At 51.8% G+C, this 19,486-nt stretch overlaps 2 protein-coding genes across 3 annotated transcripts; both read left to right on the forward strand.

Moving 5' to 3' along the window:
* The first annotated feature begins 689 nt into the window (after window positions 1-689).
* Window positions 690-10,963, forward strand: SLC33A1 (solute carrier family 33 member 1). 2 transcript variants are annotated; one of them, XM_064721300.1, is made up of 6 exons: window positions 690-1,479; window positions 5,630-5,820; window positions 6,444-6,628; window positions 7,021-7,138; window positions 7,857-8,072; window positions 9,654-10,963. In XM_064721300.1, the coding sequence occupies exons 1-6, from the start codon at window positions 750-752 to the stop codon at window positions 9,819-9,821; spliced, it is 1,608 nt and encodes a 535-aa protein (XP_064577370.1). In that variant the 5' UTR covers window positions 690-749; the 3' UTR covers window positions 9,822-10,963. The 2 variants fall into 2 exon arrangements, with proteins under 2 accessions (XP_064577370.1, XP_064577371.1); XM_064721301.1 differs by lacking the exons at window positions 5,630-5,820; window positions 7,021-7,138 and having other exon boundaries at window positions 9,654-10,952.
* Window positions 10,964-12,386: 1,423 nt separating this feature from the next.
* C9H3orf33 (chromosome 9 C3orf33 homolog) lies at window positions 12,387-18,135 on the forward strand. The gene is made up of 5 exons (XM_064721471.1): window positions 12,387-12,491; window positions 12,578-12,637; window positions 15,379-15,532; window positions 16,206-16,366; window positions 16,990-18,135. The coding sequence occupies exons 1-5, from the start codon at window positions 12,393-12,395 to the stop codon at window positions 17,260-17,262; spliced, it is 747 nt and encodes a 248-aa protein (XP_064577541.1). The 5' UTR covers window positions 12,387-12,392; the 3' UTR covers window positions 17,263-18,135.
* Window positions 18,136-19,486: the final 1,351 nt, after the last annotated feature.

Consider the following 19,486-nt stretch of genomic DNA (forward strand, 5'->3'; position numbering starts at 1 on the left):
ACATAAAAGGAATGAAGGAAGGGGTGAATGAAGGAATTCTGTTTAAGGAATTCTGATTCTGCTGTCAAGATTCCAAACAGTTCTGACACGAGTTTGATAGAAATGTACAAGTTTTGTTCAAACTCGGGATTTCTGGTCTGTTTTTTTTTTTTTTTTGGGATGTGTCATTCTTTTACAGTTCTATTTACATTGGCATTGAGGCAGGGTTATCTCAGAGCACATGGCACAGATTGTGTCCAGACAGGTCTGCAATATCCCCAGTGAGGAGACTCCACACGCTCTGTTACAGTGCTCGCAGCAAAGATCTTCCTCCTGTCGAGGTGGAACTCCCTGGGCTCAGTCCCGGTGCCATTGCTGGGTCTCCGGAGCAGAGCCTGGGCAGAGCAGAGCTCTGACCCTCCCTGCACCCAGGGACAGCCAGGCACAGTCAGGGCTAAGGGTTCCTCTGGAGGCTGAACAGTCTCAGCTCCCTCAGCCTTTCCTGGGCATGGAGGCTCCAGTGATCCCGATCCGCATGCGACTCCCGATCCCGGTTCCCGTTCCCGGTTCCGCTCCTGCTACCCGTGCCCCGTCAATCAGGCTCGGGGGCGGTGCTATGCATGACGTCACTCCCATTGCACCAATGGGACGCAGCCACGCCTGGCCCGCGCGGGGCGGGGCTGTTCCCTCAGCGCGGCGGCGGCGCCGGGGCCGCTCCGGGCCGTTCCCGCCCGTGCCGGGGCCGCTGCCGCTGCCGGGCCGTGCCGGACATGGCGCCCGCCATCGCCGCCGAGGAGGGCGGCCGGCAGCGCCGCGCCGCCACCCGCCAGCACAGCCTGGACCTGACGGGCGACCCGCCTCCCGACGGGCTGCCCGGCGACACCGAGGCGCTGCTGCCGGCGCCGGGGCCGGGGCGGGCGCGGGGGTACCGCGCGGAGCTGGGCAGCATCCTGCTGCTGCTGGTGCTGTACGTGCTGCAGGGCATCCCGCTGGGGCTGGCGGGCAGCGTGCCGCTCATCCTGCAGAGCAAGAGCGCCAGCTACACCGACCAGGCCTTCTTCAGCTTCGTGTTCTGGCCCTTCAGCCTGAAGCTGCTGTGGGCGCCCTTGGTGGACGCCGTGTACCTGCGCGGCTTCGGCCGCCGCAAGTCGTGGCTGGTGCCCACGCAGTACGTGCTGGGGCTCTTCATGATCTACATGTCCACGCAGGTGGACGCGCTGCTGGGCGACGGCCACGGCCGCGGCCCCGACGTGGCGGCCCTCACCGTCACCTTCTTCCTCTTCGAGTTCCTGGCGGCCACGCAGGACATCGCGGTGGACGGCTGGGCGCTCACCATGCTGTCCCGGGAGAACGTGGGCTACGCCTCCACCTGCAACTCCGTGGGGCAGACGGCCGGCTACTTCCTGGGAAACGTGCTGTTCCTGGCCCTGGAGTCCGCCTCCTTCTGCAACAAGTACCTGCGCTTCGAGCCGCAGCCGCGGGGCATCGTCACCCTCTCAGGTACGGCCGGGTGTGCGCCCCGGTGTGCTGGGACAGAGCCAGAGTGCGCTGCTTTGGAGGGGACCAAAGGGATTCCCATGGCAGGGACACCTCCCACTGCCCCAGGTGCTCCCAGCCCCAGTGTCCAGCCTGGCCTTGGGCACTGCCAGGGATGCAGGGGCAGCCACAGCTGCTCTGGGCACCCTGTGCCAGGGCCTGCCCACCCTGCCAGGGAAGGATTTTTTCCTAATGATAATGGTTATATCTTCCTCAGGATGCTTCTTCCCTGTGCCTGGAGCCCTCTGTGGTTTGATGCTGGGAACCAAACAGGTTTGGTGTGTCCCTTGCCCCGTGGGAAAGCACAGCCTGCTTGGAGGCTGGCAGAGTCCTCTGCTAAATGCACTGGAGTTCAGATTTTGCTGGGCTTTAACCTGCCTTGTCATTATCTTGGCTGACCTAAGCACTTTGGAGGAACTCTTTTTTTTTTTCCTCCTGGTTTAATGGCCATGGACTAGATTACTCTTTAAGAAAAGCAAGCCAAAGTCTCCATGTGGGAAGAAGAAAGAATCAAACAAACAAAAAAAGATTCTTCCAATATGATATTTTTCACAGAATAAAAGTGAAAGTGTTCAGGGTTGGGCATGTAGCCAGTTTCTGAAGGAAGGCCTTATTTTAGGGGGGAATTTGCTTTTTCTCTTTAGTGAATTAAATGGAATGTGGTAATCCAAGCATAACTGTCTGTCAGTGGAGGAATGTTTCTGTTTGCTGGGGTTTGGGATTTTTCTCAGAAAGGTTCTGTGTGGTGGTTGATGTTAGGGGCATTACCCTGGAGATGCTTGAGGTGCAGCTGGTTTGGTTGCAAGGCTGAGTGAGGACAGGAAATGCTGGCCCCATTCTGGCTGCAGCCTCAGGGTGACCCTGCAGTGAAGAGCAGCTCCCAAGCTCTCAGTCCCTGCTCCCCTCACACTGATTGCCTTGCCTGAGCCATCTCAGATCAGGGATGCCAGAACAGGCTGGAATTGTGTGAAGGGGAGCTTTGCTTTCTGTCCTGCCTTTCCTCAGGGATGAACCAGGACAGCAGCGTCCACACTGCTGTGCTTGCCTGGTCTCTGCAGCTCTCACCCCGCTAACCAGTCCTTCCCTGTGCTGCCTGCTGCCAGCCTGTGCCTGGCCTGTGCCAGGGAGCACAGAGTGGCCCTGCAAGTGTCCCAGCTGGTTCCTGGCTTTCCCTGGGGCTGTGCAGCTCCTGGGCTGCCGTGTCCATCCTCTCACTGCAGTGCACACTGACGTCTTTGCTGCTGATGCAACTTGCAGCCACTGCTGTTCAGACAGCCTGGCTTGGCTCTACTTCCCTCACTGCCCAGGGTTTTGGTTGGTTGGGGCTTTTTCCCCTCAGGGCTGTTTGTATAAATGGGTTTGTTGCTATTACAAAAGTGCTGTTTTTAAAAGATATTATCCCCTAACCCAAACAGCACCAATGCCACCTCCTTAACCTGCCCTGGAGTATTGATGTGGGTGGAGTAAGAACAGCAAATAACTGCCACTGTAGTTGCAGGATATGGTTTTTCAGGTGGTAAAACTGTAAGAAATTTCTGTTTCTCAGTGGTGTGAGTGGCACAGTTTGGTGTTTCCCTGGAGCAGCTGAGAGCAGCAGGAGTCACCAGCTCACCAAGGAGCACAGGGGCTCACTGTCCTTGCCCTGGCTGTAATGGGCTTGTGATGAGCAGGTTTGGGCAGGTAAAGCAGCAGAAAACTTCACTGCTGGAAAAGGTGAATGTTCTCTGCCAGCTCAGATCTCTGAGCACTTTTGTTGTAGGCTGAGCCCAGTGCCAGGGAAAGAACAAGTCACCACTCCATGATCCAGAGGGCAGCACCCCGAGGGAGCTGGGTTAGTTTGGGTAGCAGGGAAGGTTCTTCCCCAGAGGGTGCTGGCTCTGCCCAGGCTCCTCAGGGAATGGGCACAGCCTTGAGGCTGCCAGAGCCCCAGGAGCCTTTGGGCAGCACTGCCAGGGATGTCTTGTGCCAGGCCAGGAGCTGGGATGATCCTTGTGGGTCCATCCTAGCTGAAGATATTCTGTGATCCTGAGTCAGCTTGGAGTTGTTGAGAAGCAGCAGCAACATTCATTGTTCTCATTAACCTCAGGAAATAATATGGACAAATGTAAGCCCATCATCAAACTCACCAAAGCACAGGCTGTGCTGGGCTGTGTCAGGCTGAAGTACCAGAGAAGGAAACAGAAAAACCCTTCTGTGGGCTGGTTGTCCTGGCACGTCCAGGGGTTTATTTTGCACTTGCTGTTCAGGTGGCTTCAGTTTATTTAAGAGCAGGGGAAGCTCCCTGGCTGGGTTTGTGATTCCTGCCTGGTTTGCCCATTCCAGGGAAAGAGAGGGAAAGGGAAAGAGTGAACACAGGACAGAGGTGCCCCTTAAAGGCCTCCCCCACTCACCTGTGCCAGGGACTGTGGAACACCCCTCCTCCTGGGATCCTGGGTACCTGCACCACCTGGGTACCTTCTTCAGGCTGTTTTCCAGCCTGGTCCATCCCTGATCTAGTTCAAAACCTTGTCTTGCCCCATCTCAGTGGTTTGTTTTGTTGCTAGCAGTGTAGCTGCAGAAACAAAATAGGGCTGGGGGAAGCAGCAGTGGTGGCACCAGAAAGTTTGTCCTTGAAATCCCTTATGTAAACTCTCATTCAAAGTTCTTCTGCTTGTAGCCTGTTAGTGAGGTTCCTTGCATTTGAAAGGAAATGTACCTTATTTTTGTGTAAATGGCCTACAGTGTCAAAAAACCCAGTTTTTCTTGTCTGAACTACTATATATATATATATATGGTGGGGTTTTTTTCTTTTTTCTTGCTTTGCTTTGTTGCTGATGCAGCCCCTGCAGTGCTGTGCTGCAGCTGACAGGGCTGGCCTGATCAGGAGCACTCATGTGATGATGCTCAGAGCTATTTCTATCCCCATCCTTGCACTGTCTCTCACTGCAGTGATAATGCTCAGGGTTATTATTAGAGAACTCCTCTACATCCTTTGTAGCCAGCAGCTGTGATTTGTGAGACTCTCAGGAAATGCTTCTTTCCTTGAGAATGTCTGCTCAGGGCACCTTGTGTTTTTTAAGAGAGAGCAATCTGACAGCATTGCTTGTGAGGTCATGTTTGTTTTAGGAAAGGGAAAAGTAGCACAAATGGCATGAGGAGCCTTTTTTCTGTTACCCTGGGAATGGTGGGGCACACCTGGAGCAGTCCTTGCACGTTTTCTTCCCTGCTGTGCAGGAGCAGCGGGCAATGATTGACCAAACCTTTGTCTCTGCACTTTCACCCACCCTGGCTGCTCCTGCTGGGTTTCCTGGAGGCTGCTGGGGCTGCTCCTGACCAGGAAGAATAAAGGCTGTGTCTGTCCTAGCCCTGCACAGGCTGAGTTCTTTATGCTGCTTCTGTCCTAGCCCTGCACAGGCTGAGTTCTTTCCTGCCCCTGTCCTAGAGGCACAGGATAGGATGATCTTGACCTGGCCATTCACTCAGTCAGAAAGTACTCTCCTGGTGGTTTTTTGCTGCCCCACATCCATGATTTAGCAGATACTGATCTGCTTAAAGCAGAGCACTGGAATGCTGCCAAGGATCCACTTCAGCCAGATAAATCTGAGGACTCCTTACAAGTCTGTGAAAACTTTCCTGGGGCCATCTTCACCCTCCTAAATGCCCGTTTCCTGCAGGTGGGAGATGGATGTTGGGGCTGTAGAGCTGAGGCACAGAGTGCTTCCCTGGCTGCAGGGTAAGGGAGGAGCTGGGAAGGAGTTCTGCCTCTGGAGGTTCTTCCCTGCTTTCTAACGATTACATGTGGTTTTCCTCCTTTATCAGCCTGTAGTGGCTGTGTGTGTAATCCTTCAACACGTTCATTTTTGCCTCTGTTCCTTCTCCAGCATGCTCGCTGTGGTAATAACCCAGCAAGCAGCAGGGAGGTGACCTGGTTTGCTGCTGCTCCTCTGCCTCAGCTCCAGCATCACCTCCTTGCAGAGGAGGGCAGAGCTGTGTCACTCACTGGATGTAGCTCTGTGCTTGTGGTTTGATTTTGCTGCTTGCTTTTATTCCACTTTGGTTATTAAGTTTACGTTCTACAACTGTCAATCATGGCTGCTACTAAGAAATTTTTATTTTATTTTATTTTCCCCTCCAGATTTCCTGTTTTTCTGGGGAGCTGTCTTCTTAGTTACCACTACATTGGTTGCCTTCTTGAAAAAGGAAAACGAGGAGCTAATACCAGCAAAGGAAGAAACAAAAGGCATCACTGACACATACAGGCTGCTATTCTCAATAATCAAGATGCCAGCAGTTCTTACTTTCTGTCTCTTGATCCTCACTTCAAAAGTAAGTAAATACACGTAAGAATTGTTAAATGCTGATATCAGAGTCTGGAAGGCTGCTGAGTCCCTGGGATGTAGCTAAGTTTTGCTGTTGGCTGTCACAAGAGTTGTGAATTTTCACATGAAATTCAAGCAGAATGGGTTCTCTCGTTGTGCTGAGCAGGGCTGTGCAGCAGAAAAGGTTTGTGAGAGCTTTTGTGTTTGACACAAGCATTGAAGAGAAGTTTGGTGGCAGTGTGGCATTAAAGTAAAGTCCATTTTTAAACAGGCTGTGTAGCCTGCAGTTGAAAGGACAGAAAATGTTTGTTTTTAGCTCAGAATCCCCAGCTCTGCCCAAGCTGGGTTTCCATGGCTCCTGGTTGGACACTGAGGATGCCAGCAGGGAAGGCACAGGAGTGAATGGCAGTGCTGCTTAATGTTCCTGGAATAGTTTTGGCTGGGGTGACAGTAAGAGTGGTCAAGTGTAGAACATGCAGAACTAATCTGGAAATCAAATCAGGGGCAGAAGTGACTTCAGTGACAGTGTGTTCTGTATCCCATTTCTCAATTTACGTGATAGGGAGTAAATTGAATTTGTAGCCAAACTCCCTGTTCTCCTCAGCTTATTTTGTCTCCCTGACATTGCAGATTGGGTTTTCAGCAGCAGATGCTGTAACAGGACTCAAACTGGTGGAGGAGGGAGTCCCCAAAGAGCACCTGGCTCTGCTGGCAGTTCCAATGGTTCCTCTGCAGATCATCTTGCCTCTGGTTATCAGCAAATACACAGCGGGCCCCCAGCCCCTGAACACCTTCTACAAAGCAATGCCTTACAGGTAAAGCCTCATTTTAGTGGAACACAGTGTGCTCAGTTTGTGTGTTCAGATCACCTGTAGGGTTTTGTGTGTAACTCTCTCACTTCCAGGTCCAGAGAAGTGTGTCAGGATTGTCACAGTGAGTTGAACTGTCTGGTTCATGCAGTGTCACTGTGTGGAAGCATGGGATGTGCATGTACAGCACCATTAGAGCGGTGCTCTCCTGCTCCTAACTAGCAATGTCACTGCTTGTCAAATATTTGATATCTAGTTCTGAGATAGAAATAGGTGTAACTCTTTGGATCTAAACTAATTTAATGTAGTCTCTGTAGTTGTTCAGTGGTTGCTTTGTGTTGGGGAACCACATGGGAAGGATTACTTGGAATAACAAATCATCTTTCTCATCCCTCCAGGTTGCTGCTTGGCCTGGAATTCGCTTTCCTGGTGTGGTGGGCTCCTAAAGTAAAGCATGAAGGAGGATTTCCTGTCTACTACTATGCTGCAGTGGTGCTGAGCTATGCTCTACACCAGGTAACAGTCACAGTGTGGGGAGGGGAAATGCTGTTCCCTCTCTTGTCCTGGCTCACACTGCAATCCCTCCCTCCTGACCTGTGCTGTGTGGCAGGACTGACTTCTAATACTCTTGCCAGTGGTATTCCTCCCTATTCCCTGTGCTCCATTGGACATCATCTGGCAGCTACTTGAGTTCTCCGTGACTGGTGTAGTTCCCCAGATTCCTTTTTCCCCAGACCCAGAAGTTCAAAAGCACAGAGGAACTGGAGAAACCCCAGAACTGTGCCTGAGCTTGGTAGGCATGCTGATGGTTGTGCAAACAAAGTTAGGTGATCCTGGTCCTAGGAAAAGAACTCATTTGTTGGAGGAACATCATAATGGATCTGATCCAAAGACTTGGAAACAAGCACCTGATACAGCATGGTCTGTGCATCAGAACTGGAATGCAGGGCCTTGAGAGGTGATTTTCAGATGCAGAAGGGTTGTGTTAGGTGCTGTTTTAGCTGGCTGATTGTGTTTCAGGTTGCTAACCCAAGTCATGCCAGTGCATGTGAGGCCGGGTCTGTTGCAGCATGACTGGAGGCAAGCAGCAAGGCCACTCCCCGAGTTAGCGCAGGGCCAGGCTGCAGGAGGAACTGCTGCTGCTGCTGGGGTCGTTTCCAGTCAGTGCTGCTGAGCTCAGGGCTGTGCTGGGGGTTTCAGCCCTGTCTGTCTGTGTGTGTCTGTCTGTCCCCAGATCACCCTGTACAGCATGTACGTGGCCATCATGGCCTTCAACGCCAAGGTCAGCGACCCGCTCATCGGGGGCACCTACATGACCCTGCTCAACACCGTCTCCAACCTGGGGGGAAACTGGCCCTCCACGGTGGCCCTGTGGCTGGTGGACCCCCTGACAGTGAAGGAGTGTGCCGGGGCCCAGGGCCACACCTGTGCCACTGCAGGGGCCTCAGAGGTGAGCCTGGGGCTGGGGGGCTCTGCTCCATGTCTGTTAAATGGCTTCCTTTGGGAACCTTCACAGTGCATAGCTTGTGTTCAAAATTCCCACTGATGGGGCTCATTCTCCTGTCTGATAAATTCCAGGCTGTCAGCAGCTGGGCACTCAGAATAAGCACCCCTTACCCAGGGTTTGCAGCTGCACAGTTGTGAGCCCTTTGTTCCCATGCTACCTGGAGGAGAAGCACCAGACTGGTGCCACATTCCCTGCAGTGTGAGGAGCCTGTAGCTGTGGTTGGGGTCAAGGGCTCTGTCCTTGGCAGGCTCTCTGTCCCTCCCCCAGGGCCTCTGTTTCTCTGGCAGGTTTTTCTTCCTCCTGTCTCCCTGGAGGCTTCTTATCTGCCTGCCTTGATACCTTCTCCAAGATGCTGCTCTGCTCTCTGATTTTGGTGTCCACTTTCCCCATGAAATCAAGTGGAACTGGCTGCCTGCCCAGTTCTGGGAGCCCTGTGGAAGAGAACAAAGAACTTGCTGTACACAGATCAAACAACAGGACACAAAACTGCTGGGAAAGCAACATTTCAAATTCACCTCCTCACAGCAAATGAGACATTTGACATGGCTGAAGAGTAGAAATGTTTGGGGCTTTTTTTGTTTTGTGCTCATGACTGAGATTTATTTCACTCCTGAATGCCAGGATGCTCTGGGAAATGGAGGTTCTCTAAATGATCAGAGTGTTCTGGAGTCCAGCATGACTTGTCTGAACTGGAGTTGCAGTTTTTGTTGGTGCAGAGAGGAAACTGCTTCTGCAGCAGATGCTTTCCCAGCCTCTCACTAATTAGGTTCCTTGTGTCTCAGCTTCTACTGAGCTTGAGTCCTTCCTCCTCCTTCACCTCACTCCTCTGATCCTCCTGGTTGGTGACATTCCACCACCACCGCCACCACCACTCCCTTCTTATTCCTAATCTGATTTTGACATGTCTCAGAATAATGACCATGCTGGCAGAGCCTCAACTCAGAGAGTTGATTAATCCTGGGATTAGAGCAGTGTTGAAAGCCAAACAATAGCAGAAACAATCCTAGGCTGTACAATCACCCTGTGAATGCTGGGTGTTTGTCTTCCAGTTCAAAACCACCCTGGGTGTGTTTCTCCCAGACACAACCATGGGATGGTTTGGATTGGAAGGACCTAAAAGCCCATCTAATGCCACACCTTCCACTATCCCAGCTTGCTCCCAGCCCTGTCCAACCTGGCCTTGGACATTTCCAGGTCTGGGGAGCCCACAACATGGATGGCTAGAGAAAAAAATCATCTTTCTCTGTGAGGCTGGGAGCAGTGGTTGCACCTGCAGGCCAGCACGGACAGCGGGGCTGTGTCTGTTTGCTGGAGTTTGCCCTTTGGGCTGATGTGCTCCATTTCCCACATGTTTAGGGCAGGTTTGGTACTTTGTTACTTTTCGTGCTGCTGATAAGCTCAAAAGCCTCTCTGACCAACTGCATAGGAAACAAAGAGTAAAAAACTCTATTTAGTCCTGCCGAGGAGCAAGGAGACGGCTCTGGAGTGCTGTGTGCTCAGTGCATTGCCTGTGCTCTGTTTCAGCTGTGCACAGCAGCTGGGGGCTCCTGTGTCACCACCCTGGACGGGTACTACGTGGAGTCCATCATCTGCGTCGTCCTGGGCTTTGCCTGGTGGTTCTTCCTTGGACCAAAATTCAAAAAGCTGCAGGACGAAGGACAGTCTTCGTGGAAGTGCAAGAGGAGCAATTGATGCACTCAGGTGTTGGATGGACCAGCAAGGTGGTTTTAGTTTTATTACAAAGACGTTCCCCATAATCAGCACCCCGGAATCTCGGTGTCCTGTGCCACGCCAGGGAGATCTGCGTGGCCGAGGCAGGGCTGTGCGTGGCACCACTGCCCTCCCCACAGCACAGCAGTTCAGAAAGGAATGGCCAAAGCAGCACCTCCGTGCCCCATGCTTACCCCTGCCTCCAGAGCTCTGCTTCCATAGGGCACCTCTGCGAAAGCTCCTGGTGCCGTGGCTGTAGAGGCAGCAGCATTGCCAGCTGAGTGCCAGCTTTTATTTTCACACAGAAATGGTCTGACAGGGCAGCTGAGCCGGGGAAGGATGCCCAAGGCTTTCTGACTGGAGGTTAAGCATGGTGCTGTGGAATTCCTTGTGGGAAGATCAGTGTGAGATGTCTGTGGGCTTTGCTTCTTCTCACTTTCTGAACTGTAACCGCACCTCAAAGGATGAAATGTTCCGGAGATTCTTTTAAATGTATTTTCTGGCTTTTATAAGCTTTAAAGATTTATAAGAAACTATTTTTATAAGCAAATTACATTTGTTTAATTTATTTCCGCTGTTTCAAGGCAGTTTGATTTACGTTCAAGGTAATTTCTTGACGGCAGAAGGCTGTAAGGTAGGGCTGGAACAACGCACAATCCTCTGAGCCTTGAGTCCTGCAGCTGGAGCTGGAGGTGCTTCCCAAGGGAGGGCACGTGGGCCTTTGGAAGGGCTGAGTTGATAGGGGAAGACCAATCCATTGGTTTTCCAAAGTGTATTACTAAAATTTGAATGTTCATTCTCAAAAGCAGTGGGAGCACCGAGAGTTCCCCCAGGCAGGGTGAGAAGAGTGAGGTGGTGATGACAGAGGTGCCAAACTCCAGGGAGCTGGTGCAGGACTCACCCTCACACCAGTCCAATCCAACGGGCACAGTCCTGTGGCAGAGCTGCTGCAGAATTCACTGCTGGTGCCATGTGCTGGAAACATCCCTGCTGGATTGCTCCCACTGAGTGCCTTAGGGACCCACAGGGGCTGGAGAGGCACTCAGACCCTGCTGGGTGTATGTGGAACAGTGGTATTGAAAAGGAAAACTATTAAACATCCCTTGCAAAGGTGCACGAGGTCACCTGGCACGTTTCTTGTCAATATTTGAGGGGCTGGGCTGGGAGGGGGTTTGGGATCTCCTGCTACTATGTGTTTTGGGGGAAAAGTGACCCAGTAGCACCTCTGGAGTGCTGGGGGGTGGGTGGGTGGGTGTACAAAGGGTCTCCTTGGCATCAGGGTAAGGAGGGGACTGGCAGAGGGCACTGTGACCTCGTGCTTCACTGGGCACTGCCTCCTGTCCTGTGTCCCCTCCCCTGAGGACACACCTCACAGTGTGCTTCAAGCACAGCAAAACCACTCATGCTAAGTGAAATCACATGGCTCTTACTGCCCAAGCCCAATGTCTTCCAGTTTTCCTTTTGCATGAGAACAAAACATAAAAATATATCAGATTTATGTCTGCCCCTTTCAGTCCCTGTCCCACCAGCTCCACTGCATTGCCTCTGTGAGGCTCTTCAGTTCTGGATCCCCTCTGGAACCGTGGGCTGCTTATTGAAGTACATCTTGCACACCTAGAGGGGTTGTTTTAACTTTTCTGATTGGGAGGAAAAATGTTGAGTTCACAAGCTGATAAATTAAATTTGCTGTGTATTAGATTTGGGTTTTACTTTGCAATTTTTTTTCCCTATTTCTAAAGGTGCCAGTGAAACTTGTCACTAATAAAGATGGGTTAAGGATTAACTCAATCAATAATTTGATTATCAACAATATCAAAATTGCACATAAACTCCAAATAGGTAGGAGTAGATATGTTACCTGAAATAAATAGCTGTGTTCTTTTTCAAACTGGTGAAACAAGTTATGGATTAGTACTTTTAATTTAAGTACTTATTTTGTAAATTGGAAATGTTGCTGCTGTGCCAGCCCCTCAGCAGGCTGCTGAAGAGCACCCATAAAATTTTGATCTTGCTACTTTTTTTCTACCAACTCTGTTCAAAAGTGGTTTTTCTTTTTAACATTGGAATTCGTACAGACTTAAACATCTTTAACATTAAAAACACAAACAAACAAAAAACAAACCCCAAACCAACAAGAATAATAAATCAAACAAAATTGAAATACCAAGAAGAAAGGAGCATCTGAAATGTCAGAGGTGGTGTGGTACAGGTTTGAGGAGCTCAATGCAGAGTTCAGGAGCTCAGAGCCCTGGCAGGGCCTGCAGGGGCTCCAGGAGAGCTGCAGAGGGGCTGGGGACAGGGATGGAGGGACAGCACACAGGGAATGGCTCCCATTGGGATGGACGGGAGATTGGGAGTTCCTGGCTGGGATGGGATTCCCAGAGCAGCTGTAGCTGTCCCTGTCCCCTGGCAGTGTCCCGGCCGGGGCTGCTCGGGGCCCGTGTCGCTCCGTGGCACGGCGGCGCCGGGCACTGTTCGTTCCCGGTTCCCGTAGCACGGCGGCGCCGGGCGCTGTTCGTTTCCCGTTCCCGCGGGGGCGCTCGGCACGCCGCGATGCCGGAGCGGGGCGGCGGCGGCGGCGGCTCCGAGCGCGCCGCGCTGGCCCTGGCCCGGCTCTCCGAGTGGGTGGACGCGCACCTGGGGCTGCTGCGGGTACCGGGGCTGGGCGGGCATCGGGGCTGGGCGGGTACCGGGCCGGGGGGGCCGCTGGGCCCGGCTGAGCCCCGTTCTCTCCGCAGGGCCTGATCGCCGGCGCGGCCGTGGCCGGGGTGCTGCTGCTGGCGCGGAGCCTCCGCGTGGTGAGTGCGGGGCCGGGGGATGCGGGAGAGCCGGGCACGGGCCCGGGGGATGCGGAGGAGCCCGGCAGGGGCCCGGGGGATGCGGGGGAAGCACGGCACGGGCCCGGGGGATGCGGAGGAGCCCGGCAGGGGCCCGGGGGATGCGGGGGAAGCACGGCACGGCCGCTCAACCAGCAGGTGCGGGGAGAGCCTGTCACGGGCCCGAGGGTCGGGGGAGAGCCTGGCACAGCCCCTCGGAACCGGGGGCAGCCCGGCGCGCCCGGGGGATGCGAGAGACCCCGGCCCGGCCCCTCAGAACCGGGGGCAGCCCGGCACGGGCCCGGGGAATGCGGGAGAGCCCGGCCCGGCCCCTCAGAACCGGGGGCAGCCCGGCGCGGGCCCGGGGGATGCGGAGGAGCCCGGCACGGGCCCGGGGGATGCGGGGGAAGCACGGCTCGGGCCCGGGGGATGCGGGGGAAGCACGGCACGGCCGCTCAACCAGCAGGTGCGGGGAGAGCCTGTCACGGGCCCGGGGAATGCGGGAGAACCCGGCCCGGCCCCTCAGAACCAGGGGCAGCCCGGCGCGGCCGCTCGGGCCCGCGGCGGAGGGGCCGGGCCTGCCCTGCCCTGCCCTGCCCGGCCCTTCCTCGCGGCCCTGGCTGTCCCGCCCGGGGCTGTTCCCGCGGCATTCCCGTGTTTTGTTCGGGTTTGCGCAAAGCGGGAGCCTCCAGCTCCCGAGAAAGGCTGCCCGCTCCTCAGTACTTAAAAATATTTATATATTTTAACAAACCATCAGCATTCGCTGTTTACAAGTTCCGTAACTTTTCTGTCAATTCTATAAACTCAGCCCTTTCTGTGTCAGCTGTGTTTGTCGTTTCTCGTGCTGATCAGCCCCAGCCCTTCCCTCTGCCGGAGCGCGGGGTCCCTCTGGCTCGGGTGGTCAGTGCTGTGCTCAGCGGTCAGTGGCTGATGCTCAGTGCTCAATGGTCAGTGCTCAGTGCTCTGTGGCCGGTGGTCAGTGCTCAGTGCTCAATGGCCGGTCAGTGCTTAGTGCTCAGTGCTCAGCAGTCGCGCTGTCCCCCTGCTGGAATTGCCTTTTTCCCGGCACGGCTCAGCCCGGCTGCCCCCACGGCTGGTGGCTCCCGCCCAGACAGCCCATTCATCTTGGCATTGTCTTCCCTTTTCCTTAAAACTAAAGATTAGCCAAGCGTGCAAGGTTCACAATGCGGTTGCTTAATCATAACGGTCCTGCTACAGCTACTGATTAACAAGTGAAAAAAAAGCCAGCACTGTTTGATTCAGGTCCTGAGGGACGCGATATCGCTGTCCTGTGGCATCTCCACGGGTCCCTTGTTCTCGCCTGTTCCTGAGGCCCCTGGGAGGGGTAATGACCCCTTTGCCTGTCCCACTGCAGCTCGAGCACCCTCCCTTGTCCAAACACAGCTGAAACAGCTGCTTGCCTCGGGTATTCTCTGTCCTTCACACGCAGAACTGCTTCTGAATGGTTTAAAACAGCACCCAAATCTTCCCTCACTGCCAGGATGGTCAGGGCACGCTGGGCTAACACCACGCTGCTCACTCCTGGAGAAGCTGAACCTCCACGGGCAGGAGGCACCGTGCTCCCACAGGGTTCCAGCTGCTCAAAAAATCACACTTACCTTCATCTTCCCCCTGCACAATTCCAAATAGTACAGGAGAACATTTGTGTGGCGTTTTTACTTAAAAATCCTACCAGAAAACCTGAACTACAAATGTTGCCAAAATGCTTTTTCTCTGTCTATTTTTTTTTTTGTTGGTTTTGACCCAAGGGCCTGTGAATGCATTAACCTGGCTGGTGGAGCAAATGAGATCGATCAGCTTTGAGCAACTTTTGTTCCTAAAACCCTCCAGGTTTCCTGCCTGGAGGAGGTTTTGGGACCCAAAAAGGTCCCAAATTCCCGTGTTCTCTGTGGGCCGCAGAGGGGGAGTTTTGCTGAATAAATGGCACACAGGAGGCACAGCTTTAGTTGTGGTGTTTTGGGGGTTTGTTTCCCACAGTTGCACAGCAGTGCTCAGTGGGTTTCACAGCTCTGCAGGTCAGTGCTCTGATAAGGCCTCTTACGGTGTCTTAAATTTTGGGGGTCTTAATTTTTTGAGGTCTCACGTGTCCTTCTGCCTCACCCCAGACCTGTGGCTGCTCCATTCCCGTGCCACAGCCCAAGTCTTTGCTGCTGCTCAGCTTGGTTTTCCTGTGTGATCACATAACCATCCCCTTTGGATCCTCCCAGGCTGTAGTATCAAATTTAATCTTCTTGTGATCTTCTCAGGGCTGTTCACCTGCCTTTGTCCCTCTCCTGGTTTCAAAGGCGGGGTTGTTTCTGCCCTGCCTGCTCCGCCTTTGTTTTCAGCGTGTCTGTCCTCTGGCTTCCCTTCACTCCTCTCCCCGCCCCATTCAGGCTGCTTCTAAAACTCTCTTGTCTCGGGGAATCAAGTGAACTTCAATAGGCATTGCTCTAAAACCGGCAGTTTCTGTTCTTTCCCTAAACCTGGTTTTTATGTCTGTGCTGACGTTGCAAGTCCTGTAAAACAGGGAAAATGGTAAGTGTGGAGAGGCTGGCACAGCTTCTGCAGCTGATTAAATATACATCTATATTTACTTGCCCATGGTGTGTAATAATAAAGGTGGAATTTCCCAAACTATTTTGAGACATTGGATTTAGTGTGGCTGTAACTGCTCTGTATTTTTTCTTAAAATTTTTTCTTTCTCTTCCTTCCATTAATAGACAACGAAATTCACAAATCCTTTGGAAATACCTGTGGAGTTTGTAGAAAAGAATGTGAAACTGAGAGGGAAATTACATCACATCACAGAGAAGGGGCTGGAAGTTGAGCACATTCCCATCAGCATTCCTTTCATCTCATCCATCCTGAGAAAATGTGAGTAATGAGGAAAAGAGTGTGAAGAGCAAGGGCAGAAATGAAATGTGCTGCTCTTAGAGTGGCTGCAAGCTTGAGAGGAAGGGCTGAGGCACATTTCCAGCTCTGCCTTTTGGTCTTTCTGTGCTTTGCAGGTGGGAAATAAAAGACATGAGGAGACAGAGAGTTTGTCACTACAGTGTTTGTGTTAATCCTTACAGTTACTGTGATATTTTCCAGCAGCAGAAGTAAGCACTCAGGCAGTGCTTCTGCTTGCACAGCTCATCTCGTTCCTGGCAAAAAGCCTCTGTTGGGATTGTGCTTTTATTTGCAGACAGTGATTTTTGGGGACAGTTTTCTGTCAGAAACAAACTGTCCATCAAGTCCGTGACTCACACTGGCTGTGCAAACAACAGCAGGTGCTGATGCTTCTGCCCCTGTGGATGGAAGATAGGGACTGAGAGTGGGAACAGATCTTTTTCTTTGCATGCACAATAATCCAAATTATGAATTAGGCAACCTTGAATTGATATATTTTTTTTTCCCTGAAGAAGAGATGAGACCAAATTCCTGTTTGCCTTGAGGAACCAAAGGGGATTGTTTTATTGCACAGGAATCAGTTCATTGCCAGCAGCCGAGGGTGTGTGCAAGGCTGAGCTGTGCCCCAGCAGCAGACGTGTCCTTTCCCTTGCAGGGCAGCCAGAGGGGCTCCTGCTGATCCGCCTGGCCGGGGTGGAGCTGGCTGCAGGTGGCACGGCCTGGCTGCAGCGGGAGCTGCTCCCCAAACAGCCCCTGTGGTTCCAGCTCCTGGGCAGGGACAGCTCGGCCCTGGACTGCCTCGTCCTGGTCCATAAGGTGAGAGACACAAACACTGGCACTTAGCTGCGGTTTTAGATGTGACTGCACTCACACAGTTCTCTCAGTGCATTTAACAAATGCTATTGTGTATGATTTATCATCCTTGGTGTGAATTTTAAATGTTGCATTTGCAAATCTGATTGTAGTAGCGGTGGTTCTTCAGACTGATTCATGGCAGGAATGTGTTTCTCTGCCAGTGCCAAAAAGGCATCTGTAATTCTGATTAGCCTAATGTTTGTTATCCAATGTTCCCTCACAAATGCCTTGCATTATAGAATCACAGCATGGTTTGGGTTGGAAGGGACTTACAGACCATCCAGTCCCAGCCCATGGCAGGGACACCTCCCATTGTCCCAGGTGCTCCCAGCCCTGTCCAGCCTGGCCTTGGGCACTGCCAGGGGCCCAGGGGCAGCCACAGCTGCTGTGGGCACCCTGTGCCAGGCCTGCCCACCCTCACATGGAGTTGGGTTTGAAGTCACCTGGATTCCTCTTCACTTCTAACTTCTCCTGCCATGTGTAGGTACAGCCATGAGTAAAGCTTGTACCTCTGAGGGAGTTCACCCCAAACCCCAAATAACCCCGTTTCAATGGTGAATATCTGTTTATTGTGGTTCTTCCAGGGTGGGTTTTTCAGCATGTGCTTGAATGAAGAGCTGCTGAGACAAGGGCTGGCCAGAGCAGCCCGGATTGAGGGGCTGCCTCACCACTCCCGCCTCTACTGGAAACTGCACAAACGGCTCCTCCGGGCTGAGTTAAAGGCTGTGAAGAAAAATAAAGGCATATGGAAGGAGCAGAGCTACTCTGAAAGAATCCAGGAGCGCATAAGCAGCAACAAATTCCTGCAGAGGCTGAAACAGTTTGTGAGCAGGTTTAGAAGCTCCACTGAGAGGTGAAAAGGTGGGGAATGCAGCTCCCCACGTGGGAATCAGTGCATGTTTGTGATCACAAACAGTGCTGTGATGTTGAGGGTCCCTGTCTCAAACACAAACCCCACAGTTCATGGTTACACAGAATGGAAACCCCCAGTTCATGGTTATTTAGAATACATCCCATATCATACCCACACAGGATTGAAGTTTAGTAGCAGTGTGCAGGCCACCAGAGAAAATGTTCAGATGCCAAACTTCTCCACAGTGATGTCCTGCATTACTCGTCCAGTTTCCAGCTGCTGAACTCCTCCAGGCTGTGCTGCCCAGTGCAGGTTTGAGGGGCAGGGTCCCTTCACACCCCTGCAATGTGCCACTGCTGCCAAGCCCACACCAGACACAAAGCCCAAGTCAGGCCTTTACAAAGCTCGTGGGATGCCTTTAAACACAACCTTTTTGTTTGAATTCTGTTCTTATGCTACTTTTTGGTGAAATTTGTGGTTTAAAACTCATTCATCTTGAATGATGGGTTGCATTGTTAGTGATATAAAAGGTGATTTGTTATGGTTGATCTTAAAAAGCTGATAAGGTTGTAATAACTAAAGTTCCTCAGGGGAAAAACATCACTTGGTGTATCAAAGAATATAATGTCAGGAATCCAAATATTTCAAAGACAACTTTCATTTGAAGAGGAAAAACCTGTGGGCTTTTTTTTTCTGATGGTTCTGTATCTAAAATTAGATGAACATAAAACTTTAACATGAAATTTGACAAGGAGGATCAGACTGTGCTAAGAACTTGAATTCTTACTTTATTTTTGATACACATGTGAAGTATATTAGTGTATTATTATTTATGTTGTAAATATTCTCAGAATAAAGACTGAATTTCTCAAGTTCATTGTTACATGTTTTATACAACCAGCCCTTGACTTTTGTTTAACCTCCCACAGTCCAAATATTTATTTAAAGTGAAGTGTTTTACAAATTTTCTTTCTTTCTGTGTGATTGCTTTCCAATGAAACACTGGGTAGAAGAGTGTGGTACATAAAACCTTAATAATTGAACACTGCTTATCTGGCAATTAGTTGCTACATCAGCATTTTCTCTGCTGACTTCAGGGCGAAGTTGTGACTCTTGGGATCCCTAAAAAAATCCAGTTTCCTTGGGTAAGAATAGATGTTAGTGGTTCTTTAGTCCTTTTGTTCCAGGGTGGGGCTGGTGCTAGGGAGCAGCGAGCCATGAAATCCCGGCAGTGTTGGAACCCAGTGTGGGAGAGGGGAGGCAGCAAACCAGGTGTCTGTGCCCGTTTGAAAACGGAAAATGAGAAAAGTGACATCCTGGGTTTATGCATAGGACAGCAGAGGGCTGAGCCAGCCACCACCGCGGTTCTTGGACATGAAATTCATCAGGCAGTCAGGGATTTGGGGTTGGCTGTGGCACCCTCCAGAGCAAAGCTCTTGATTTTTAACCCCAAAGTACGCATTCAGGCTCAGCAGCAATTCACTTCTGGGGGTTTATGGTGTTCCTGCGTCTGGGAAGTAAGAGGAGCTTTTCCAAGCTGGGCGTAATTGTACACTGATGATTTATTTTCTGTAATAATTAAATATAATTCTGGACTTTGCACTTCTGTTCTGTAGATGAGTCACAGGAGGATTTATCACAAAAATCCACTGTAAAGCTGAGTGAAAAGTCTCAGGAAGCCACATGCTACATTTCTAGCAAGCAGAGGTGAGGTGTAGGCGAATGTGAACAGAGTGTGTTGTTCTCTCACATGGATTTGGGGTTGCAGTGACAAATGATTTCTTGAGGGTCAGGTCCTGTAATTGTTTGTTAATGCTGTTTTCCTTATCACGCAGGGCTTATCTTTAAAAAAAACCCCAACCCACCAGCACACCCTCCCCCTTCAGAAAGAGCCCAATTCAGTTCAAAGCTGTGCTTTCCATCTGTGCAGGGCTTGAGAGGTTGCAGATCCTGTCTCTGTGGGAGGCCTGGCTATTGGAAAAGCAGTAATAGGAGCACAGACAAATATCTCTGCAGCAGGCTGGGGGAGAAGCAGCATTTTCTCCCCTGCATAAACCCCCTCAGCAGCTCCATCCCTCCCTTCAGCCGCAGCAGTGCCCAGCAGAGAGTTTCCAACAGAGGAGGCAGTTCTGTGGCTGGGAATAGGGACAAGAATTAAACTGTTTAGCGCTTAGCACTTGTGCCTTTGCCCTCGCAACTCTGAATGTGCCGTGAGCGATGCAACATCT

The sequence above is a fragment of the Zonotrichia leucophrys genome, chromosome 9 (assembly GCF_028769735.1).
Source record: "Zonotrichia leucophrys gambelii isolate GWCS_2022_RI chromosome 9, RI_Zleu_2.0, whole genome shotgun sequence".
In the NCBI taxonomy this organism is placed as follows: Eukaryota; Metazoa; Chordata; class Aves; order Passeriformes; family Passerellidae; genus Zonotrichia; species Zonotrichia leucophrys.

Bases quoted from the DNA above. Each gene is read 5' to 3' on its own strand.
- SLC33A1 (XM_064721300.1), top strand. From the start codon at position 750: ATGGCGCCCGCCATCGCCGCCGAGGAGGGCGGCCGGCAGCGCCGCGCC. The intron at 5,821-6,443 runs GTAAGTAAATAC...CTGACATTGCAG, and splicing joins TCTTGATCCTCACTTCAAAA to ATTGGGTTTTCAGCAGCAGA. The intron at 6,629-7,020 runs GTAAAGCCTCAT...TCATCCCTCCAG, and splicing joins TACAAAGCAATGCCTTACAG to GTTGCTGCTTGGCCTGGAAT.
- C9H3orf33 (XM_064721471.1), top strand. From the start codon at position 12,393: ATGCCGGAGCGGGGCGGCGGCGGCGGCGGCTCCGAGCGCGCCGCGCTG. The intron at 15,533-16,205 runs GTGAGTAATGAG...TTTCCCTTGCAG, and splicing joins CTCATCCATCCTGAGAAAAT to GGCAGCCAGAGGGGCTCCTG. The intron at 16,367-16,989 runs GTGAGAGACACA...TGGTTCTTCCAG, and splicing joins GCCTCGTCCTGGTCCATAAG to GGTGGGTTTTTCAGCATGTG.